We start from the raw sequence: 19,738 nt of genomic DNA, 5'->3' as shown, positions 1-19,738 counted from the left end.
GCACAAAATATTTTATGCTAGCTTTCCCTTTAAAGTAAATGTTAATTGCAATTGCATATAAATTACTAAATCATATATTCTGTAAGTTTGGTAGGAGATTTAGTCATATGAAAGCATACAGTTCCGAGTTCACTAATTAACACTGCAGTACATGTATCTTGGTATATTTGTTGTCCAAGATGTCTGGTTTCTTCACACACACACAAACTCACACGCACCCTCACACACTATGAGGGGTAATCAAAAAGTTCTTGAACTATCTCTATATATTTACAAAACCGCTATTCAGATCAGAATGAAACATACTCGAGCAACGAACGGCTGTAAAGTTTAACATACATCTTGGAAATTCCTTTGCAGTAGCATATAATAATTTGTACAGGGTTTATGACAACAAAAGACTTGCCAGAAGTTCAGTCATTAATTAGATTGATTGATTTAGTGAAGGAAGGGAGGTGACTAAAAATGATGTTTGTTCTGGTTCCCAGTGAAAGTAAGCTGGTGAAGAGATGTGTCCTTCGATAGTTGAGCAATTTGTTAGGAAAGATCACCAAGCGACAGATAGAAATAAAGTTGTATATCTTAAGAATATCATAATCATTAAATGCCTAAGTTATGTTTACTAAACATACCAGATCTGATAATAATCTTTATTCACAATGGAAAATGATGCACCAAAGACAGATGGTCAATATGCTCATTTTGGGAAAAAGATATCCTTATCCATCCATCCTATTGCCAAGATTTGGGCATTTGTGACAAATAGATTATTCTTGTTTTAAAAAATAACTTGCAGCATAAGAAATATAAGACTCGGAAAAAATCTTTTAGCTTCTGTGAACAGAACGCTAGGGAGTATGTCACGTGACCGCCTGGATCATGTGATTTGTGCATTGGTAGAACAATGGCAGATGTGCATTAAAATCGGAGAGGACTACTTTAAAAAATAATAAACACTGAAATCTAATTTTATTCCTTTTATGGAAGTTATTCAATTAGTTCGCGAACCTTTTGATCACCCCTCGTGACTTGATCATGATTAATTGTAAAAGTCTGACATTTTAAAATTTGTCCTAGCTTCTGTTACTTTCATTCAGGATGTCTTTAACATTATTTGCACTTCCCATTCACCTTTTTACTTTGTAAATTTATTATATTATATAATATATTGTACAATACAATTTTTAAAGTTATTTGGAATTATTTCTTAGCATGCATGAACAGTGGTGATGTTCAATTCCATAATGTCCTAGTAAAATTTTTTTGAGGTATATTCCATTAATTTCCTGTTGGCTGTCACAGCCTTATAAAATTTTGGAGAAATTATTTCTCTCTGTTAGCTTTTATCAAGCAACTTTCCTGGCTAGCTATATTTTGGATGGAATCAAATTTTGGCCTCTGACTTTCAATACTGGAATTATAAAAGCCTATAATTAATTTTTAAAACACTCCAAAATAGATAAATTTCATGATAAGATGTCATGTTTACATTCATTCAATGACACTTTATTTGTTTAACACAGCTAGAATTTAAACATGCACTCACACTGACCCTAAGCCTAGAGAAAACCTTTTGACAATCTTATGTCCACCTTGTGTGAAATAAAAAGTGGAAAGAATTTGATAACTTCTTCTTTAAAATACTTTCAAATTAAGACACTTTAAGTTTCATGTTTCATGCTTAGTTTTAGATGACAATTTTATTTATTTTTAATATATATATATATATATATATATATATATATATATATATATATATATATATATATATATATATATATATATATACAGAGTTGTCCCTAAGACCCAGGGGCCGGGGAATTTCCCCATCTATAAAGACCTTATCCCCTGGTTATTCTGGTATTCCCCCTCAACTTTGTTAGGGGAAGAATCCCAGAACCCTTTCTACTTTTTTAATGTTCCCTCCTGTTTCAATTCTTAAGGACAACCCTCTCTCTCTCTCTCTCTCTTTTTCTCTCTCTCTATATATATACATGTATATATGTATGTATGTATGTACACATCAGATGTTTAAGTATATTCTTGGGGTTACACAACTTTCATCTTAAGTGCACTCAGATGACCGTGACCTTGAGGTTATCTTGTGTGTCATGTGGATTTTAAAAGTTGAACTCAAGACCCCAAATTAAAGTAGATGTGGTCCAGTTTATTTACACATGAGGTTAAAAAGCCCTTGGATGTTTAATTCATGTGGAAAAAAACTTAACTACGGCATGTTAATAACAGGGGCACAGTGGAAAAAAAAATATATTTAAAAAATCATATACCAATTAACTACTAGGCAGTTTTAGTGGTTGGTTTATGATTTCCTAGACAGTCAATACTTCAATCCAGGAGCAAGCCCCTGTGATTAACATATTCTTGTTGTAGTTAAGATTTTGTGTTAATTTAACGAGATAAACAAATTTCAATTGAGAGAAAAGAACATCAGAACAGTCATACCTTTGACTCCTAAGGATTAGGTGTATATGTTATTCAATAGAATTCAAATCATAGTGATAAAAGTAATGGTAATAAGAAAATAAATTACGAACAGAGATACATATATTATACATGTACAATGTATCTATATCTCTTGAGAATTAAGCAAAGAAATCTGCCTCTTAATTGCTTGTGTTGGATTAACATGATTAAATTTGGTATGAAGTAATTAAAACTAATTTGATATTGTATAATATATTTTTCTTATTTTAATTTTAATATCTTTACAACAAATTGCAGAGTGTCATATGTCTCTCTAAGATTTCAAGTTTATAGAATAAAGAATAAACGCAATGATAAGTGTTTTGATGTTTTATTAGGCTGTATGTAGTATTGTTAATCATTCATAGAGTGTATAAAGGAACATGTGTCACCTGCTTTATCATGTTTAAAGCATCATTAAAGATAACAATAAATTGAAGAGTGGCCAGTTATTTATTTGCTGCTAGCATTATCATGATTTATAATAGCAAAGAAAAAATCCACGAATAATAAGACTAATAGAATATAGCATTTATCATGTAAAATCTGACATTAAAATGATTCCCCAACCTTCAAAGCTGGAGTAAAAAATGTACCTACACCACAGGAGACGTACATCAAACATTATAAGGAACGGAAAAATCATTAAAAACATGCACTCGGACTGTTATGATAATTCATGAACAATATTTGACAGGTGTATATCATGCACTGTGGCTGCACACTTTATTTGTTTTCTATTTGAGTATTTTCCTACATGTATGTACCATTATATATTCAGACAGCTGTATTTCATTTTATAACCATGCAGACTTGTGCATGTTTCCTATTTACCTGGTTTTCCTTCACAATTTGAAAATGAATCAATATGAAGTACCAGCTGCTATCATAGATTACCCATGGCAAGGGTCACTCAATTAATCTTTAAGGTCAGTTTAGCACTCTGTATACAAACTGAATACAATGTAGCTATAATTCACGTTGAAATATAATTATTCTGCATGCAGAAGTTCACAAAGGACATAAATGAAATATGAATGGTACATATGTGTATGATCTAGGTCAGTGTCACTAGCTTTCACTAACCCAGTGTTCAGGAAATTCTAATAAATTCCAACTTGTCATTTCAGGACTTAATCGTTAGACGTGCTGAACCTTTGTTACCTCTCATTGCATTATGGCCAGATACTCGGGGAAATCATGTCGTTTGTTGACCATGCTGTCCCTGACGGCCTTCTTCTTCCTGGTGGAGATCATCGTGGGCTACATCACAAACTCCATTGCTCTGGTAGCAGACTCTTTTCACATGCTGTCTGATGTCTTGGCACTCAGTGTGGGCTTTGCCTCTGTTAGAGTGAGTGTTGTTGTAATGAATAGATATCTCTACTTGTATTTTTATAATGTGGAAAAAGGAATTTTTTTAAAGGTGTGACATTTTCTACAAGGGACTTTTGGAATATATGTAAATATTACCAGAATTTGAAAATTTTCAAGAATTCAGTAAGCATTTTTTTTTCAGGAAGTGTCTAATATGTTCAATAATAATAATTAATTAATTAAACGTTCTTGAAAAAGCTAGTTCTAGTGGAATAATTGGGAATTAAACCTTTTTTTTGAAAATTATTTGATTTTGAAGTATTGACCTCTATGTAATAAAAACAACACTGTAATGTTTTGCCTTCATGATGAATTCCTTTCTCAATTTTGTCAGGTATCAAAATTGCATACCGAGAAAAACACCTTTGGTTGGATCCGAGCAGAAGTTCTTGGAGCTTTAGTGAATTCTGTCTTCCTTGTTGCTCTTTGTTTTACCATTTTGATAGAAGCTCTGAAGAGATTAGTGGACAGTGAGGAAGTGACCAATCCTAAGCTCCTTCTAATTGTGGGTGGGGCTGGCCTCGTTGTCAGCACCATCGGATTGTGTCTCTTTTATGACCATGGTAAGGGATGAAATAGTTCTTGTCAAATATAATTATACAGTTAAACTTGTCTAATCTGGACACCACTGGTTCCAAAGAAATTGGCCAGATTAGACATCATTCCGGATTAGACAATATTTTAAACTGTTCACTTTACTGTAAGGGACTTAAAGTTTATACAGTATTAGACAAGATTTCAGATTACACAACATCTGGATTAGGCAATTTTCACTGTACGTCAGTTGCAAGGAAAATATCACTGTTCAGTGTGAAATAGATCTTTGTGCCAATACCTTAGTGATAAATTCAGCTGTCAGATATGGGAGAGGTATTCATCAGAAATCTTGATGAAAGATTCATAAGCAGTATCAAATGATTCACTTTAATATTTTAATTTGAATTTCGATACAATTTTGATAGTTATTTACTGAAAAATTGAAGGAGTACATTCAGCAAAATTATCAGTTATCCTAATTTGGAATATTTATAAGCAAACGGCATACATATCGCATGGTTTGAAGTATGCAATTACCTGAAAAAGATCCCCTGTAAAAACATGAGGGAAAGTTTAGGTATACTGGAAATACATGTAATTATAAGCGAACAGCTTAGCTTGGTTTGAAGTATGTGGTAAAAGGAAAAAGATCTAGTGTAAAAGTATAATGGAAAGTTTAGATACATGTATACTGTAGATCGAAGTAAATGTGCAGTGGGTTCCTGCCACACTGTAACATATTCATACTCTAATAACCTCTAATGATGATTGATGTATGTTGATTTAGCATTGAAACTAATTATGTATACAAGGTCAAATGTGAAAGTGATTGTGCTTATATGCACTCATTGTTAGACCTCATGAATATTCATGATGGTAGATCATTTTGTCCTGTTTTCAGTTGTGCCCAAACCACGATAGTAAATTAAGTGGTCCCTCACCAATCATTCAACCATGCATGGAAATCGGTAATCGGTATACATAGTACAGTCTCTTTGATAGACAAATGATTTTAGAGAGAAATTTACATCTGCAATTAGAAGGGTGCCTGGGGGATCTATAGGATAAGAAGAAGGAGGGATATCATCATGATTATTTGTATATTAAATTTACAAGCTGCTGCTACTACTCCTCTAACTTCCACACTTAAAAAAATGTAATGAAGCTACCAAAGTATTCAATTTTTTTCTTCAGTATATTTCCTTAATAGTTAGAATATATAACATATTTACCTCTGAACATTTAACTTCTCAGGTCACAGGTGTGGAGGTCATAGCTATGGGAGAGGTCACGGTCACAGTCATGGGGGTGGAGCCGAGGAATTAGAGCTGTGTGATCAGGAAGAAAGCAAGGAATTGGTCAAGAGAACAACAAAAGTAACAACAACCAATGGAATGGCCAGGCTGCAGCTAAATAACCCCAAATGTGGTTGGTACCAAAAAGAAATTTGCTCTATTTGAAGGGGAAAAAAATTAAAAACCAAAATGTCTAATTCATTCAAAAGTTGCAGTAAATGCAAATCTGGAAATATGGATTTCTTAAATTCTCTAATTATGTGTATAGGAATGCAATGAGATTTTAAACAGCAGAGTGATGTTTCTGTTAAATTAGAGATTGAGATGAAGAACAAACTTTGTAAGATCTACTTTCACTTTATTCCTAGCATACTGCCAGCACTAGCTGCAATAATGTAGCCCTCTCCGATTTTTTTTTTTAAAAATCGGAGAGGGCTACATTATTGCAGCTATGCCAGCACTTACCTCTTAATAGTGTATCTCAGTTCTTGATGAGGTTTTTAATTAGAGTTGTATACTAGCAGTAGATTTTTTAATAAAAGCGGTATGAGGGAGATTGAGTAAAAAAGCGGTAGACTTCCGCGTTAGAGTTAACATGTTTTGTAGAAAGGGAGTGTAGACTATGTTCTTTTTGCTAAAATATTACAGCATACCACATTTTATCATTTAGCTGGGAAGAATTTCTTTCTGACTTCATTTTTAGGTTTGATTAAGAAGTAGTTTTTCACTAGAATGCTTTCAGTAAAATTAAATTGTTGACACACTCAGATGTCTTTGCATAGATGACACTGAAACAAAGTACATGTATTTGGTTTTAAAACTTTTCCAGATGATTAGAAAATAGGGACACAAGTTCGAATTATGACGAAAAAGTAGCTTTAGGTCACAATGGCAATCTAGAATCTCTTGTATCAATAGCTTTCTTTGAGTAGTGAAAATGTTCATATCTGACTGTGTATGTGATTCGATGTGCTGATATTTTATTTCCTTTTAACAGCTTCCAGTTCCCAGCTGAACATGAGGGGGGTATTTCTACATGTCTTGGGGCATGCCTTAGGGTCAGTCATTTTGATAATAAGTGCCTTTATTATTTGGCTGTGCGAGGGGGACTGGAGATTCTATGTGGATCCCGCCATGAGGTAATTTATCATACGGAGGAAGAAATTACAGATCTGTACATGCTGAAAAGCATCACAATATTTTTGTGTACGGTATAAAGGGTTATTTTTGCCCTTCACACTTCAAACAATTTTGCCCCATTTTAAATTCACTCAATCACAATTCTGTTTATTAAGTTATACTGTTTTTTGAATTCGCTCGTTGTCTTTCTCTTAGGTCTCAGCTAAAAAACAATCTTTAAATCATTAATAGAGGGAACCTGTAAAATTCGTCCCCACAAGAAAACAAACAAAACAATGGAGATTTATTTTTTTATTGTGTGTGTGTAGTATGTCATCAAAAAATGGTGTATATGTAATGAGCCTCCTTATTGATCTTTGTTGTTTTTAACGTAAGACCAGTAGTATATGATGATATGATGATTTTGTTACAGCATAATGATGGTAGTGATTATCATAGGAACAACTGCTCCACTCTGTAAGTATATATAAAGAAACATTTTCTCAAGTCAAGGGTTTCTGATCCACTCCGCTCCACATAAACAGGGTTTTTGATCCACTTCGCTCCATTTGAACAGGGTTTTTGATCCACTCCACATTAACAGGGTTTTGTATCCACTCCGCTCCACATAATCAGGGTGTCTCCACTCCATTCCACATATACAGGGATTATGTGGAGTGAAGTGGATCAGAATCCGTTAACTTGGGAAGATGGCACAGAAACTGATCAATTAAGTTTTGCAAGATAAAAAATGTTATGACATGGCAACATGATCACATATAGTTTCCTTTTTTTTGTTTTTTAAATGCTTTTAAGATAAAAATTGTCTCCAATCTTTCTTTTCAGTGAAAGAATCAGGTTTTATCTTGCTACAAAATGTTCCATCTCATATAAATCTCGAAGCAGTTAGAGAAAAATTGGCAAAGGTGAGAAATGGAAAAAAGTCAAGGGTTTATTTCCTCATTTTAACTTCAAGTACAGTCAAACCTCGTTATCTCGAACTAGATGGGACTGAGAATTTTTTTTTAGATATCTGAGGGTTCAAGATATTGAGGGTAAAATACTTTTTAAAAAGTGCTTAGGACTTCCAAATCACTGACAATATAATCCACGGTATTCAAGATATCCATGTTTGTGATACAGAAGTTCAGCTGTAGTACCATCTCAGCAGCAATATTCCTCATGGCTTAGAAGATCTGATCTTAGAATTTTCTTCTGAAGGGAACTGAAAAAGAAGAAATAATACTTAATATCTCATGTATGTAAATATTGAGGTGTGCCTTGATCAATATATGGTTTAATATTTCAACAGGTTGAAGGGGTAGTAGCAGTTCGTGAACTCCATATTTGGCAGTTAGAAGGCAGTAAGATCATAGCCTCAGGTCATGTAACATGCGATGATTTATATGATTACTACACTATATCAGTGACAGTTAAAGAGATTTTCCGTAACGAGGGAATCTATTCCGCTACCATCCAACCTGAGTTCTTACAGGTAAGAATGCACAGTTTACAATTCAATGCACATGAGCTAAATAACTTAATGGGCTTTAAGTAAATAAATGCAGTTTGGCATGTAAAAATTTAATTCATCTTCTTTCTTCAAAAGGATTGCCAGTTGTAGGAGGCCTTGGGTTATAAGAGTTTATCTGTATCAAACTTAATAGTTTCTGTTAATTAAGTACATAATTCTTTGTTGTTAAAGTTATAGGAGACAGTCACATGAGAACAACATTTGCAGATATGGAGATGTAGGATTTCTAATCAAAATATGATCCCCCTTGACACAACAAAATTCTGTAGTTAATACAGTTTAACTTGGCTTTATAGAAACCACCTGAAAATGTCTTAGGGAGACAGATATCTGAGCAGGACTGTATTCTAGAATGTGGACCAGATAAAAATTTCTACCAAGACACATGTTGGCAGAAAAGACAGGACTCGGAAAAGGGTAAAAATGGGGAAAGCCTCACCAGGGAGAGGAGTGAAAAAGGAATGAAGAGAAGCAAATCTGAGCCTCGAAATGTTTCTGTGGAGGATGTCTAGTGCTAGAATAAGTCTTAATTGACTTTCAGTGTCATAGGCACAAGGGATGATATTCCAAAATGTACAATGTATTTTTTAGGTCACCGGAGTCATTTAGAGGACCTGTTGCTATCTGTTTTTGTCCATCATCATCTGTCATCAGTCATCCATTAACATTTTAACATTTTCAGCTTCTTCTCCAGAACCACTGAACCAATTTTAGCTTAAAGCATCTTTGGTCCATCGTGGTCACTGCCCCCACCCCACCCACACCCACAGGGCCTGAGAGGTGGGGCTAAAACCATCATAATTAATGCAATCTTTAAAAGTCTTCTTTACTCCTGGACATGAAAAAATCAAACTGTTGGCATGATTGTGATAAGCATTGAACCCTCTAACAAAATTGTGAAATTCATGGCCCAAAGGGAAGGGTCAGAGATTCTCGAGTTTGGGTAGGGCTCTATTGATTATTTAGTGGAAATGCATCAATTCTTTAAAAAGCTTTTTTCTCTTCCCCTGTATATTTTGCAGATAAACTGAGTGCATGGATATGATGAGAGAAGGTACGTTCTCTAAAATTGTGAAATTCATGGCCCCTGGATCAAGGGTACTGGTTTTAGGGCAGGACTCTATTAATTATTTAGTGAAAATTCAATACATCTTCGAAAATCTTCTTCTCTGCTCCTAGGTATTTAGCAGATAAACTAATTGTGTTATCATAATAAGCCTTTTCCAGAATTGTGAAATTCATGGCCCCTGGGTGAGGGGTTCTTTTGCTAGGGTGGGGCTCTATTGATTATATAGTGAAAATGCATTATTTCTTTGAAAATCTTCCATTCTCCAAGGTATTTAGCAGATAATCGAAGTGATTTATCATGATGAGCAAGGATGCCTCTTCCAAAATTGTGAAATTCATGGCCCCTGGGTCAGGTGTTTTGATGTTAAGGCAGGGCTCTTTTGATGATGAAAATGCATTAATTCTTTGAAAATCTTTGCTCCTGGGTATTTCGCTGATAAACAAAGTGCATAGCAATGCTTGGCAAGGGTGCCTTTTCTAAAATTGTGAAATTCATGGCTCCTGGATTAAGGGTTCTGGTGGTAGGGTGGGACTTTATTGATTATTCAATTCTGTGAAACTTGTTTCTGCTCCTAGGTATTTAGGAGATAATCTAAGTCCAGTTATGATGAGCAAGGGTGCCTCTTCCAGAATTGTGAAATTCATGCCCTCTGGGTCAGAGGTTGTGGTGTAGGGTGGGATCTATTGATTATAAAGTGAAAATGCATTTGTTCGTTGAAAATCCTCTCTGGTCCTAGGTATTTAGCAGATAAATGCATTGTTATGATGAGTAAGTATGCCTCTTCCAAAACTTTGAAATTAATGGACCTTGGGTCAGGGGTTCTGGTGTTACATGTAAGTGGTGGTCTTCTCTGCTCCCTCTAGTGTTTTGCAAGGGTGTTTTTACCAGATTTGTGAAATTCTTGACCACTGAGTTAGGGGTTCTGGTGACTAATTAGTTGATCCCTGATTATTGTTATGCCCCCGGATCGAAAGATCCCGGGGGTATATTGTTTTTTTGCTGTTTATGAGTAACATATTTTTATCGGTAAGTTTATTTTGTTTTATTATATAATTATTAAATTGTCATTTCATTGATCCTTTACAGGGTTATACTATTCTCAGGTGATTATGTTTTACACAAAATTATTTTTTGTGTTATAAGGTTTTAAGCTTTTTCATATTCAATGATCTAGGGCTTTGATAGGGATCTCATCTTGCCAGTGTATAAAGAGTTAATTATGGTATTTAAAGTGCATGTTTGCTCAAGATACAGTTGAACATGCTTAAGTCATGAATAATTTTTGGTCTGAATGCTTCTTAGTATTTTATCAAAGTTATGTTTTACACACATCAGGGCTGTTTATCCTCAAAAAATTGTATAAAAAAATTTTTAGTCTTTTTCTGTAGTTAATGAATGAAAATCTGCAGTTTATACTAAAATGATATTGCAGTGAATTTATTAAGGTCTTCCTTCTCAACGGAAGACCTTCTTATTATTCTGTTGTTTCTTTTCAACTTTTTTTATCAATATTATTCTTACAGATTTTGTGCACGCGATTTCTCATAAATGCATGGATGGATTTTCATGAAACTTTCAGCAATGATGGCAAATTACATGATCTTAAGGCATTTTTTTTATTTTGATGATGTCACTTCCGGTCGCGAGTTATATTTGATTTTCTCTTTTTAAATTGAAATTTTGTCTGTGCCTCTTTTCAAAAACGGTTGAAGATGAAGTCATGAAGTTTTCTGGGATAATAGATCATGATCTGTACATTTGTCTCCGGTGTTTCGTTTTTTTTCGGCGTCACTTCCGTTGTCCACCGGAAGTAGCTTAAAAATATGTAATTTTTGATTTTCTTGATTTTTAAATGTTTATAACATTGACATATGTAGTAATTCAAGTCATTTCATTTCCACCGGAAGTTGTACTTTTAAACCGGAAGTTGTCCAAAAAATGAATATTTTTCATCCAAACTTTCAGGAAAGATTTGTACACACTCATTGTAGAGTTTTAAGTCGTTTTGAGCACTTCCTGTCATACCGGAAGTGAATTTAAAAGAACCGGAAATGGATTGAAATTAAAAGATATCACTCTTTCATGTGTTTTTAAACATATTTTGATTAATTCAATGGCCTATTTTATTCAATTATACTTGTTCTTCCTTCTTTTTTTTCTTTTTTTCTTTTTTTTTTTTTTTTGAGTAAATCTATCACAGTCAACATCGCAAATCGGATGGAAGACCTACTCGTTGCTTTGCAACGAGCTTTGCTCTAGTTTGTTAGTATTTTTGCAGATTCATTGGTCTTTGAAGGTACCAGGGTTATATATTATTTTAATAATACACTGTACTATGTATTATGCTTTTAAACTATATGTATTAGCAGCTTATTTTTTAAACTTGACAATCGCATTACCAACAATAGAAATTCTTGTAATATTGCTTTAATATTTTCTTCAAACATCATAATTTTTAAGCGGAGAGGTTGTATACCATGTTTTATTTCATATTCTTGTGTAGGACAGTATTTTGTCATTTTCACCAATATTTTTTTTTATTTTTTTTTTTTAGAGAATTACATGTAATACCTCATTCAAGTGGACAGATTATTCTGTTCAAATTATTTTTGAATAACTGTTATACAGTATAAAACCTTCTAATGTTTTTTCTTACGATGTCCTTTCAAGCAGAATGTTTAGGAGATGGAGCACTTATGAGACAAGTGTACATATCCTACAACTTATCTGTACTTTTAGAAATGATTATATAGTGTATTTAACTGTGACTCAAGGCCAGTTCACACTTTGGTCAAGTAGGCTGGAATTTACTTGACCTGGACTTATTATACTCCGCACAAATGAAGTTTGGGGGGGGGGGGGTATTGGAATCAGCATGTCCGTCTGATCTAGACATGATTTTGTCCAGACCTGTTCTCGTAGACTATTGCATGGATTTGTTTGAAAATTTGTACACTGATTATTTACTATATGAAGGTGTGCACCTGATATTTTTCATCATGATTGGATAAATTTTCTGCATTTTACAGGTCATTTTTATTGACTTAGTCATTTTTGGTTCATGTAGGTTTGAGACAGAATCTAGAACTGCCATTTGGTACATCTTTAAAAAAAATGTGAATTGCTGCTTAAAACTACTCATTAAAACTCAAAAAAAAAAAATCACCAAATATTGAAAAAAATTCTGGTAGAATAAGATGTACAAATTTAAGAGTCATGCAGTAACCTTATTAATAAATGTTGCATCAAGATTACACAGTTCTTTTTATCTCATTATATAAAGCTTTGTATCAAATAAAAAAAAATCTTTGTTTTCAACAGAATGACATAAAGATGCATTTTCTATTGTACTAAGACTCATAAGTGCATTACACAGCAGATAGTGTAAATCCATTTGTCCCTTGGGAGTAATGAGTGGACATGCATCCAGTTAAAGATTAATTAATGAGTTCAATGTGGGAAGCTGTTAGAGCATATCTGATCTAGCAGGTGTTATCTATATCTCTTGGGAATTGGGCAGAAGAATAAAAAATCTCTGTTCTGTAACTCTCTTAATTGTAATTTATAGTCTGTCAAATTAAAGTACATAGATACTGAATGATCAGCCTTTTATTTTTAGAATGAATTTGGTGTAAAATTATCAAGATTAATGTGATATTGTATAATATGATTTTTTTTCAGCAAACAAATTGCAGACTGTCATGTCTCACAAAGATGACAGATAGTTTCAATTTATTTTTTTCAATCCGATAAAAACACAATATAATTATTAGTATTGATGTTTTATTAGGCTGTGCCTTAGTTCATCTTTCATTAAAAGATATTTTTCAATCTAAGTGTTTAAACAAATTGTGAACACCTCTTAGATACATAAAAAATATGTGTTGTGACTTGGCACCTGTTCTGAAAAACCTAGCGGGGGTTTTTGCATATTTTAGACAGTTCTAGATGATTTTGGAATTTGATTCTGATTGAAATAAAAGTATGAAAAGTTCAAGCACAAGTCTCCACAAATTTATATATTATATAAGTTTGATGTTGTCTTGAAACAAATTGTATATTATATAAGAGTTGTTTGATGTTATCTCAAAATGACTCAGAGTCATGATGTTAAAGTTTATGTAACAAGAATTGATTACTGATGTAAATCCTGTTATGGTTAAGAATTGTCTGATGTAATCCCACTATGGTTAGGAATTGTCTGATGTAATCCCAAGATGATAAGGATTTGTCTGATGTAATCCCAATATGGTTAAGAATTGTTTGATGTTATCCCGATATGGTTAGATATTGTCTGATGTAATCCCAGTATGTTTAGAAGTAGTATGAAGTAATACCAAGATGATTAGGAATTGTCTGATCTAATCCTAGTATGTTTAGAAATACTCTGAAGTAATCATAAGATGATTAGGAATTGTCTGATGTCTGATGTAATTCCAAGATGAGTAGGAATTGTCTGATATCCAAGGTTGATTAGAAATTGTCTGATAATCCTAAAATGGTTTGTCTGATTGAGTCCCTGTATGTTAAAAAAATTAGAAAATGTCTGATATAATCCCAAGGTTAATAGGAATTGTCTGATGTAATCCTTATATGGTTAAGAATTGTTTGATATAATCCGGAGATGATTAGGGGTTGTCTGATATAATCACAAGATGATGAGGGATTGTCTGATATAATCCCAAAATGCTTAAAAATTGTCTGATGTATAGTTGTAATCAGGAGATGAATATAAAGGACTATCTTATGTTAACCTAAGATTTTTTTAAAATGTTCATTTAATATGTGATTATATTTTTGTATATAGATATATATTTAGAAATGAACTTTACTAGAAGCCTAGGTGAAGGAACAAAGTGCCTTATTAACACTGAATATGATAAATATTGCAATCTAACCGAAAAAAAACCACAAGCTTGAGATTTGTGGTTTATATGCTGAAAAGAGTTTTGCTTTGATGTTCCAGTTGCCAAGTCCCGTAACTTTGATATTAAACTTTATTCTGGTGCTATTTACACACCTTAGAACTTAGCTGTGTTCAGGTGATATTTATTGTATGTCATACGTTTCTCCCTTAGGGAATTTGGGTCCTAGAAAAAATGGAAAAAAAAAGAAATACAATAGGGGAAAATGTAAAAAGAAATGGCATTTTCCAAAAATTATTTACTCGGGACAAGAATTAATAAAAATTTAAACTATAGTATTTGTATTAAGTAATAATTATTATAGTTATGATCATTGTAGTAGATTATAATTTTCAAAGTTAATTAGAAAAAAAAATATCTTGTAAAATACACTGAACTAGGTTGTGTATTCTGGGCTTAAATATATATATATATATATATATATATATATATATATATATATATATATATATATATATATATATATATATATATATACACACTCGGTATTCTTGTGCTTATATTTAAACAACCAACCACCTCAGTTTCTTTTATGATATGTAGACTTTGTTTTGTAATGTACTCATAACGAAAAATAAATTGCCTTTACCTATGATAGACATTGTATTGATATGTGGTATCACATCAAACTTTTTAAAAGCACTAGCTAATGCTCAAGAGGGCTTTTCAGATCAGAATTTTTGAAATTCAGTGTCATCTTTCTGTCTTAATGTTATCCAAACTTGCCACAAAGCATCATCCTTAGAAAATAGAGCTATTTCAGTGGGAGAAAGTCGTTACCGAGAGGAGGTAATAAACAGTAGTAAAATTTTAAATTCTAAAGAATCAAGGGGCTAGCAACAAATTTTATTTGAAAGCTTCCTTATAAAATGTAGGTTTCATTGCCCAAAGGGACTAGAATTTGGAGGGGGGGGGGGGGGTCATTTAACACAGGATTATGAACTTGAAGGGAAATCAAGAATAGATGAAGGACAATGATTATCAAATTAATTTGAAAGCATCCTCTATAAATTCCAGTTTGTTTGATGATTGGAGTATCTGCCAACATTGTCAAAAATGCTCTACTTGATGTAGGCAGCGCACAATGAAAGCTTATGCTTATCTATACATTTTAAATTGCGTTCTGTTTTGTTGAAAACTAAGAGAGATATAGCCATTTAAAGTTTCAGCCAATGAAATTGCAGCACACGTGCATGAGCGTGTTTTCAAGCATTTCAATTTATATAATATTGTAGAAATCCAAAAAATATGCCTGTATTTTAAATTTCAGTGTATTTTGTCTAATAAATAAGCAAGAAAGTTACTGAGATGTTTGTTTCAGCCAATCAGAGGAAAGCGCACATGCATGCTCGTGATTTCATGCTAATTTGAATCTTGATTAGAATACTAATATATCTTTAAATTTTGAGTTTCAAAGCATTTCATAAAAAAATTAGAGTTACGCGATAACAAGTATATATCGGTCATTTCACTCATCGAACGCCTTCATGTATGTGCGCAAAAAATGACCTTTGTTTCGCACATCTACATGCCTATTAGTCTTTAAAAGCTTTCATCTCTGTTGGATGAGTGGTTTGCTAGAACACTTTTAGACAAAAAAGTACCGGAGAAGAAAGAAGATTGATTGATTGTATGTTGTTTAACGTCCCATTCGAGAATTTTCACTCATATAAAGACTCTGGTGAAGGGCTCCAAATTTTGACTTATACTCGGCACTCATGGCCATTGAGCATGCAGTGAAGGTTTTTTATCGTGCCAATGCCTACCGTGGCACGTGACTTCGGTTCGAAGGTCTCATCCTAAAGACCAGTGACTTTCACCGAGCGCTTGGTGAAGGAACAGCCACAACCTACATGTATGTATACACACTGCTCAACGCGTTATCGGCTATTCGGTTGTTATCGGGTATTCGGTGCAAGGAAAGCAAAGTTTAGAAAACATATGTGATTTTAAATTTCTCAATTCAACGATAATTGCGTACTTCATCAATCAAAGTTTGTGATCTTTGGCAGATAAATGATAATACTTTCAGCAGCAAAAAGAACAAAGCAAATCACTCTCTTTCGAAAGATATACAGCTCTTCCAAATGATATTTTATTAAAATTTTGGAATATTTCGTCTCATTTTAGCTTCTGTAGAAGTCAAAATCAGGTTATTCTATAAAACAAAAAAGTTTATTTATTCTATGGACAATCATATACATGTACCTGTAGATAAGCAGACTGAGATCAAAAATCTAAATTAAGGGTTAGTTTACGGGCATTTTAAAAGCCTCGGTAGGTGAAAACATGTTATCGTCAACAAGGTTGATGTTGCCGGATAATTCGGTTTTTACGGATGTACATTATCGGAAACTCAGGTTAAAAAGTTTCTTTCAGTTTTAGAAATAGATTGGGAAAAAATTTATTTATAATTTGTCAATCCTTGAGGTGCATATCGCAAAAAAAAAAAAAATAAATATTTCTTTATAAATTAAATTTAAAAAAAATCGTTAAATTTCCCAAACGTGAAAAATACTTGGAGGGGATTCACTTTAATCCTTCATATGTTTAACTTTTTCTACAAACAGTGATTCGCGTTTACAATGAAGAAGGGGGGTGGGTGGGGGATGCCAAGGTTTTCTTTATGTGCTTGAGTATAAAAATTCAATAACTCTGCAAATTCCAGGTGAGGTTCGAACCTCCCCGAGCCCCCCCCCCCCCCTCCAAATACGAGCTCCGCCTACACATTGAATTATCTAGGGGTTTTCCATTTGGCCGATAATGACACAGAGCACACTGTGGTGTGACCGATCGACAGGGGAGGGGGATTCCATCTTGGCCACTGAACCAACCTCTGATGTTTTTAGAGGTCCGTGTTTTCTCTCTTCAAAATTTATATTGTTTCAGTAGACCTTTGAGCTTGATTACTGTTGTTATCTTCATAATTTCCTTCCGTCAGTAACGCTTTTTGTAAACTAGTAAAGTCAATCTCTTTTTTTGTCAAAAGTTAGAATTCTAGGTTATATTTGGCCTAACACCCTTTTGGGAAATTCATTTAACCACCCTTGAGTTTAGATTCTTTAATTGTTTTATACCAAACTAAAACATGTTTGTACTTAGTACTAACAAAAGGTGGTTAAGGGTAGATCAAAAATGCAAGGTCAACGAATAAAGACGAAGCAAGGAAAACGGAGACAAAAGCGAAAAACAGTGCCTAACTGAAAGGCAACACACAGAAAACTAGGAGTAGACAATTATGAATTCAGCAATTAATGCGATGCTTTTGTATTGCGGATAATGCAACGTAAGAATCGCAATAATTAAATCTGGAATTTGTATTTTCGTTACAATAGAGATTTATGATTCAGAGGTTTTAAAACTTATACCATATTTTCGAACAGGTCAAGATCATATACATTTCAGTGATTATAAGAAATGCCAAAAACACTCATTTTTTTAAAGTTACATATTCTAAAAAGAGACAAAATTTTATGATAGCCAAAAAAATCGAACTGTGTGCCTGCCACTTTAAATATTAAGATTAAATGAAGTTTTCTGTTGTTTCTTCACATTTTCCTAACCTATGACAACCTTTGTTTCCGATAACAAAAACCGAAATTTCCGATAACAAATTCAGAGAATTTATATCCCCGCATAGGGAAAAAGAAGAAGAGCGTGCGCAGTTCGGGGGGGGGGGTCACCCCCCCTCCCCCCCGGATTTGTAGATTTATTACACGTATATTGAAGCAAATAAAAAAATGCCAATGTGGATATAAAGAATTGATTGCTTATTCTTTAATATGTGTATATAGAATATTTATCACACTGTAATAATGATTTTATGAGTTTGTACACGCCAGACGTCATAACTTTTTCATTTCACATGTTGAATAGTATCATTTGGTAAATAAAAAAAAAAAATAAAAAAATAAAAACATTAAAAAAAATAGGATCGTCCGTGATTTGAACCCGGGCCTCCCGCTTGCGGACAGACAGACAGAAATACAGCTAGACGGACGGACAGTCAGACCCAAATTAATATCCCCCATTTTCAGTGAAAGCGGGGGACAAAAAGTTGTCCCTACTTATAAGGGGGCAAAGACAAATCCATCCAATAAAAGCTTACAACATACACTGGACTTGTAGGCGTGCCGACATACACGCGAGTATATACGTTTATAGATTTTTGTCCCCTCTTTCACTGAAAGTGGGGGATATTAATTTGGGTCTATCCGTCCGTCCGTATAGCTGTATTTCTGTCTGTCTGTAACAGTTTCGTTTCCGCGAAATATCTCGAGAACCCTTTGAGCTTTCGCAATGAAATTTTGCATAGCAACTCCATATGCCCAAAAGAAGAACCCTATTGATTTTGAGGTGAAAAGGTCAAAGGTCCAGGTCATAAATTCTGTCATTTTTATCACTTTTGTTTCCGCGCGATATCTCGCGAATTCTTTGAGCTTTTGCAATGAAATTTTACATAACAACTCCCTGTGGCCTAAGGAAGACCCCTATTGATTTTGAGATCAAAAGGTCAAATTTCATAAATTCATAAATTCCGTCTGGGTGTAACACTTTCGTTTCCCGGCGATATCTTAAGAAGCTTTTGAGCTTTTGCAATGTATTTTTATACCATAACTTCCTATGGCCTCTCTCGCCCCCTTTTTTTTATTTGTTGTATTAAAAGTCGCTTGGCACTATTTTTAGCACAGGGGCATGTGGAGAGTTATTACGTATATTACAGGTTGTCGGCGGACTTTATATTCTAATTACATCTATTAGAACTGTTTAGTAAAGACTAAATTAGACACCATGTATTGTGTAAAATTTTGACAATATCAAATGTGAATATAAACATTATGTTTGATCTTATGTTTGCATTTAATTTGCTGTGTAATCAAGTATCTCATTGGTCTAGGGGTATGATTCTCGCTTAGCATGTGAGAGGTCCCGGATTCAAATCCCGGTCGATCCTATTTATTTATTTTTTGGATTTTTTTTTTTTTTTTTTTTTTTTTTTTTTTTTTTTTTTTTTTTTTTTGCATTTACTATATAAATAATAGTATTCAGCATGTGAAATGACGTCTGGCTTGTACAAACTTATAAAATCATCATTACAGTGTGATAAATATTCTGTACAAAATGAATCTTCTATACACATATTAAAGAATAAGCAATCAAATCTTTAAATCCATATTGGCATTTTTTATTTGTTTCAATATACATGTATACATTTAATTTCTACAAATCAAAGGAGGGGGGCTCAACCCCCCCCCCCCCCGAACTGCGCATGCTCTTCTTTTTTTCTCTAAGCGGGGGACACAAATTCTCTGAATTAGCTTGTTTATGTCATATGATAACTCAGTTTACTTTATCTTCTTTATTCAGAAAATTCTCACAACTTTCGGCTATATATTCA

At 33.4% G+C, this 19,738-nt stretch overlaps 2 protein-coding genes across 2 annotated transcripts in view; both read left to right on the top strand.

Moving 5' to 3' along the window:
• Nucleotides 1–19,738, top strand: part of LOC133188771 (uncharacterized) — a 155,099-nt gene that overhangs the window by 99,850 nt on the left and 35,511 nt on the right. The gene's annotated exons all lie outside the window — the stretch shown is intronic.
• On the top strand, nucleotides 3,660–8,951 carry LOC133188857 (proton-coupled zinc antiporter SLC30A1-like). Its single transcript, XM_061324339.1, has 9 exons — nucleotides 3,660–3,838; nucleotides 4,196–4,424; nucleotides 5,653–5,826; nucleotides 6,010–6,033; nucleotides 6,691–6,832; nucleotides 7,246–7,289; nucleotides 7,659–7,738; nucleotides 8,125–8,320; nucleotides 8,665–8,951. The coding sequence occupies exons 1-9, from the start codon at nucleotides 3,662–3,664 to the stop codon at nucleotides 8,856–8,858; spliced, it is 1,260 nt and encodes a 419-aa protein (XP_061180323.1). The 5' UTR covers nucleotides 3,660–3,661; the 3' UTR covers nucleotides 8,859–8,951.

The sequence above is a fragment of the Saccostrea echinata genome, unplaced genomic scaffold (assembly GCF_033153115.1).
Source record: "Saccostrea echinata isolate AGI-Se365-2 ecotype Australia unplaced genomic scaffold, CSIRO_AGI_Sech_v1 ptg000016l, whole genome shotgun sequence".
Classification (NCBI taxonomy): domain Eukaryota; kingdom Metazoa; phylum Mollusca; class Bivalvia; order Ostreida; family Ostreidae; genus Saccostrea; species Saccostrea echinata.
The sequence above is the reverse complement of the archived record's forward strand: the minus strand, read 5'-3'. Positions and strand labels throughout refer to the sequence as shown.

Bases quoted from the DNA above. Each gene is read 5' to 3' on its own strand.
- LOC133188857 (XM_061324339.1), top strand. From the start codon at position 3,662: ATGGCCAGATACTCGGGGAAATCATGTCGTTTGTTGACCATGCTGTCC. The intron at 6,034-6,690 runs GTAAGATCTACT...TCCTTTTAACAG, and splicing joins TGAGATGAAGAACAAACTTT to CTTCCAGTTCCCAGCTGAAC. The intron at 7,739-8,124 runs GTGAGAAATGGA...ATATTTCAACAG, and splicing joins TTAGAGAAAAATTGGCAAAG to GTTGAAGGGGTAGTAGCAGT.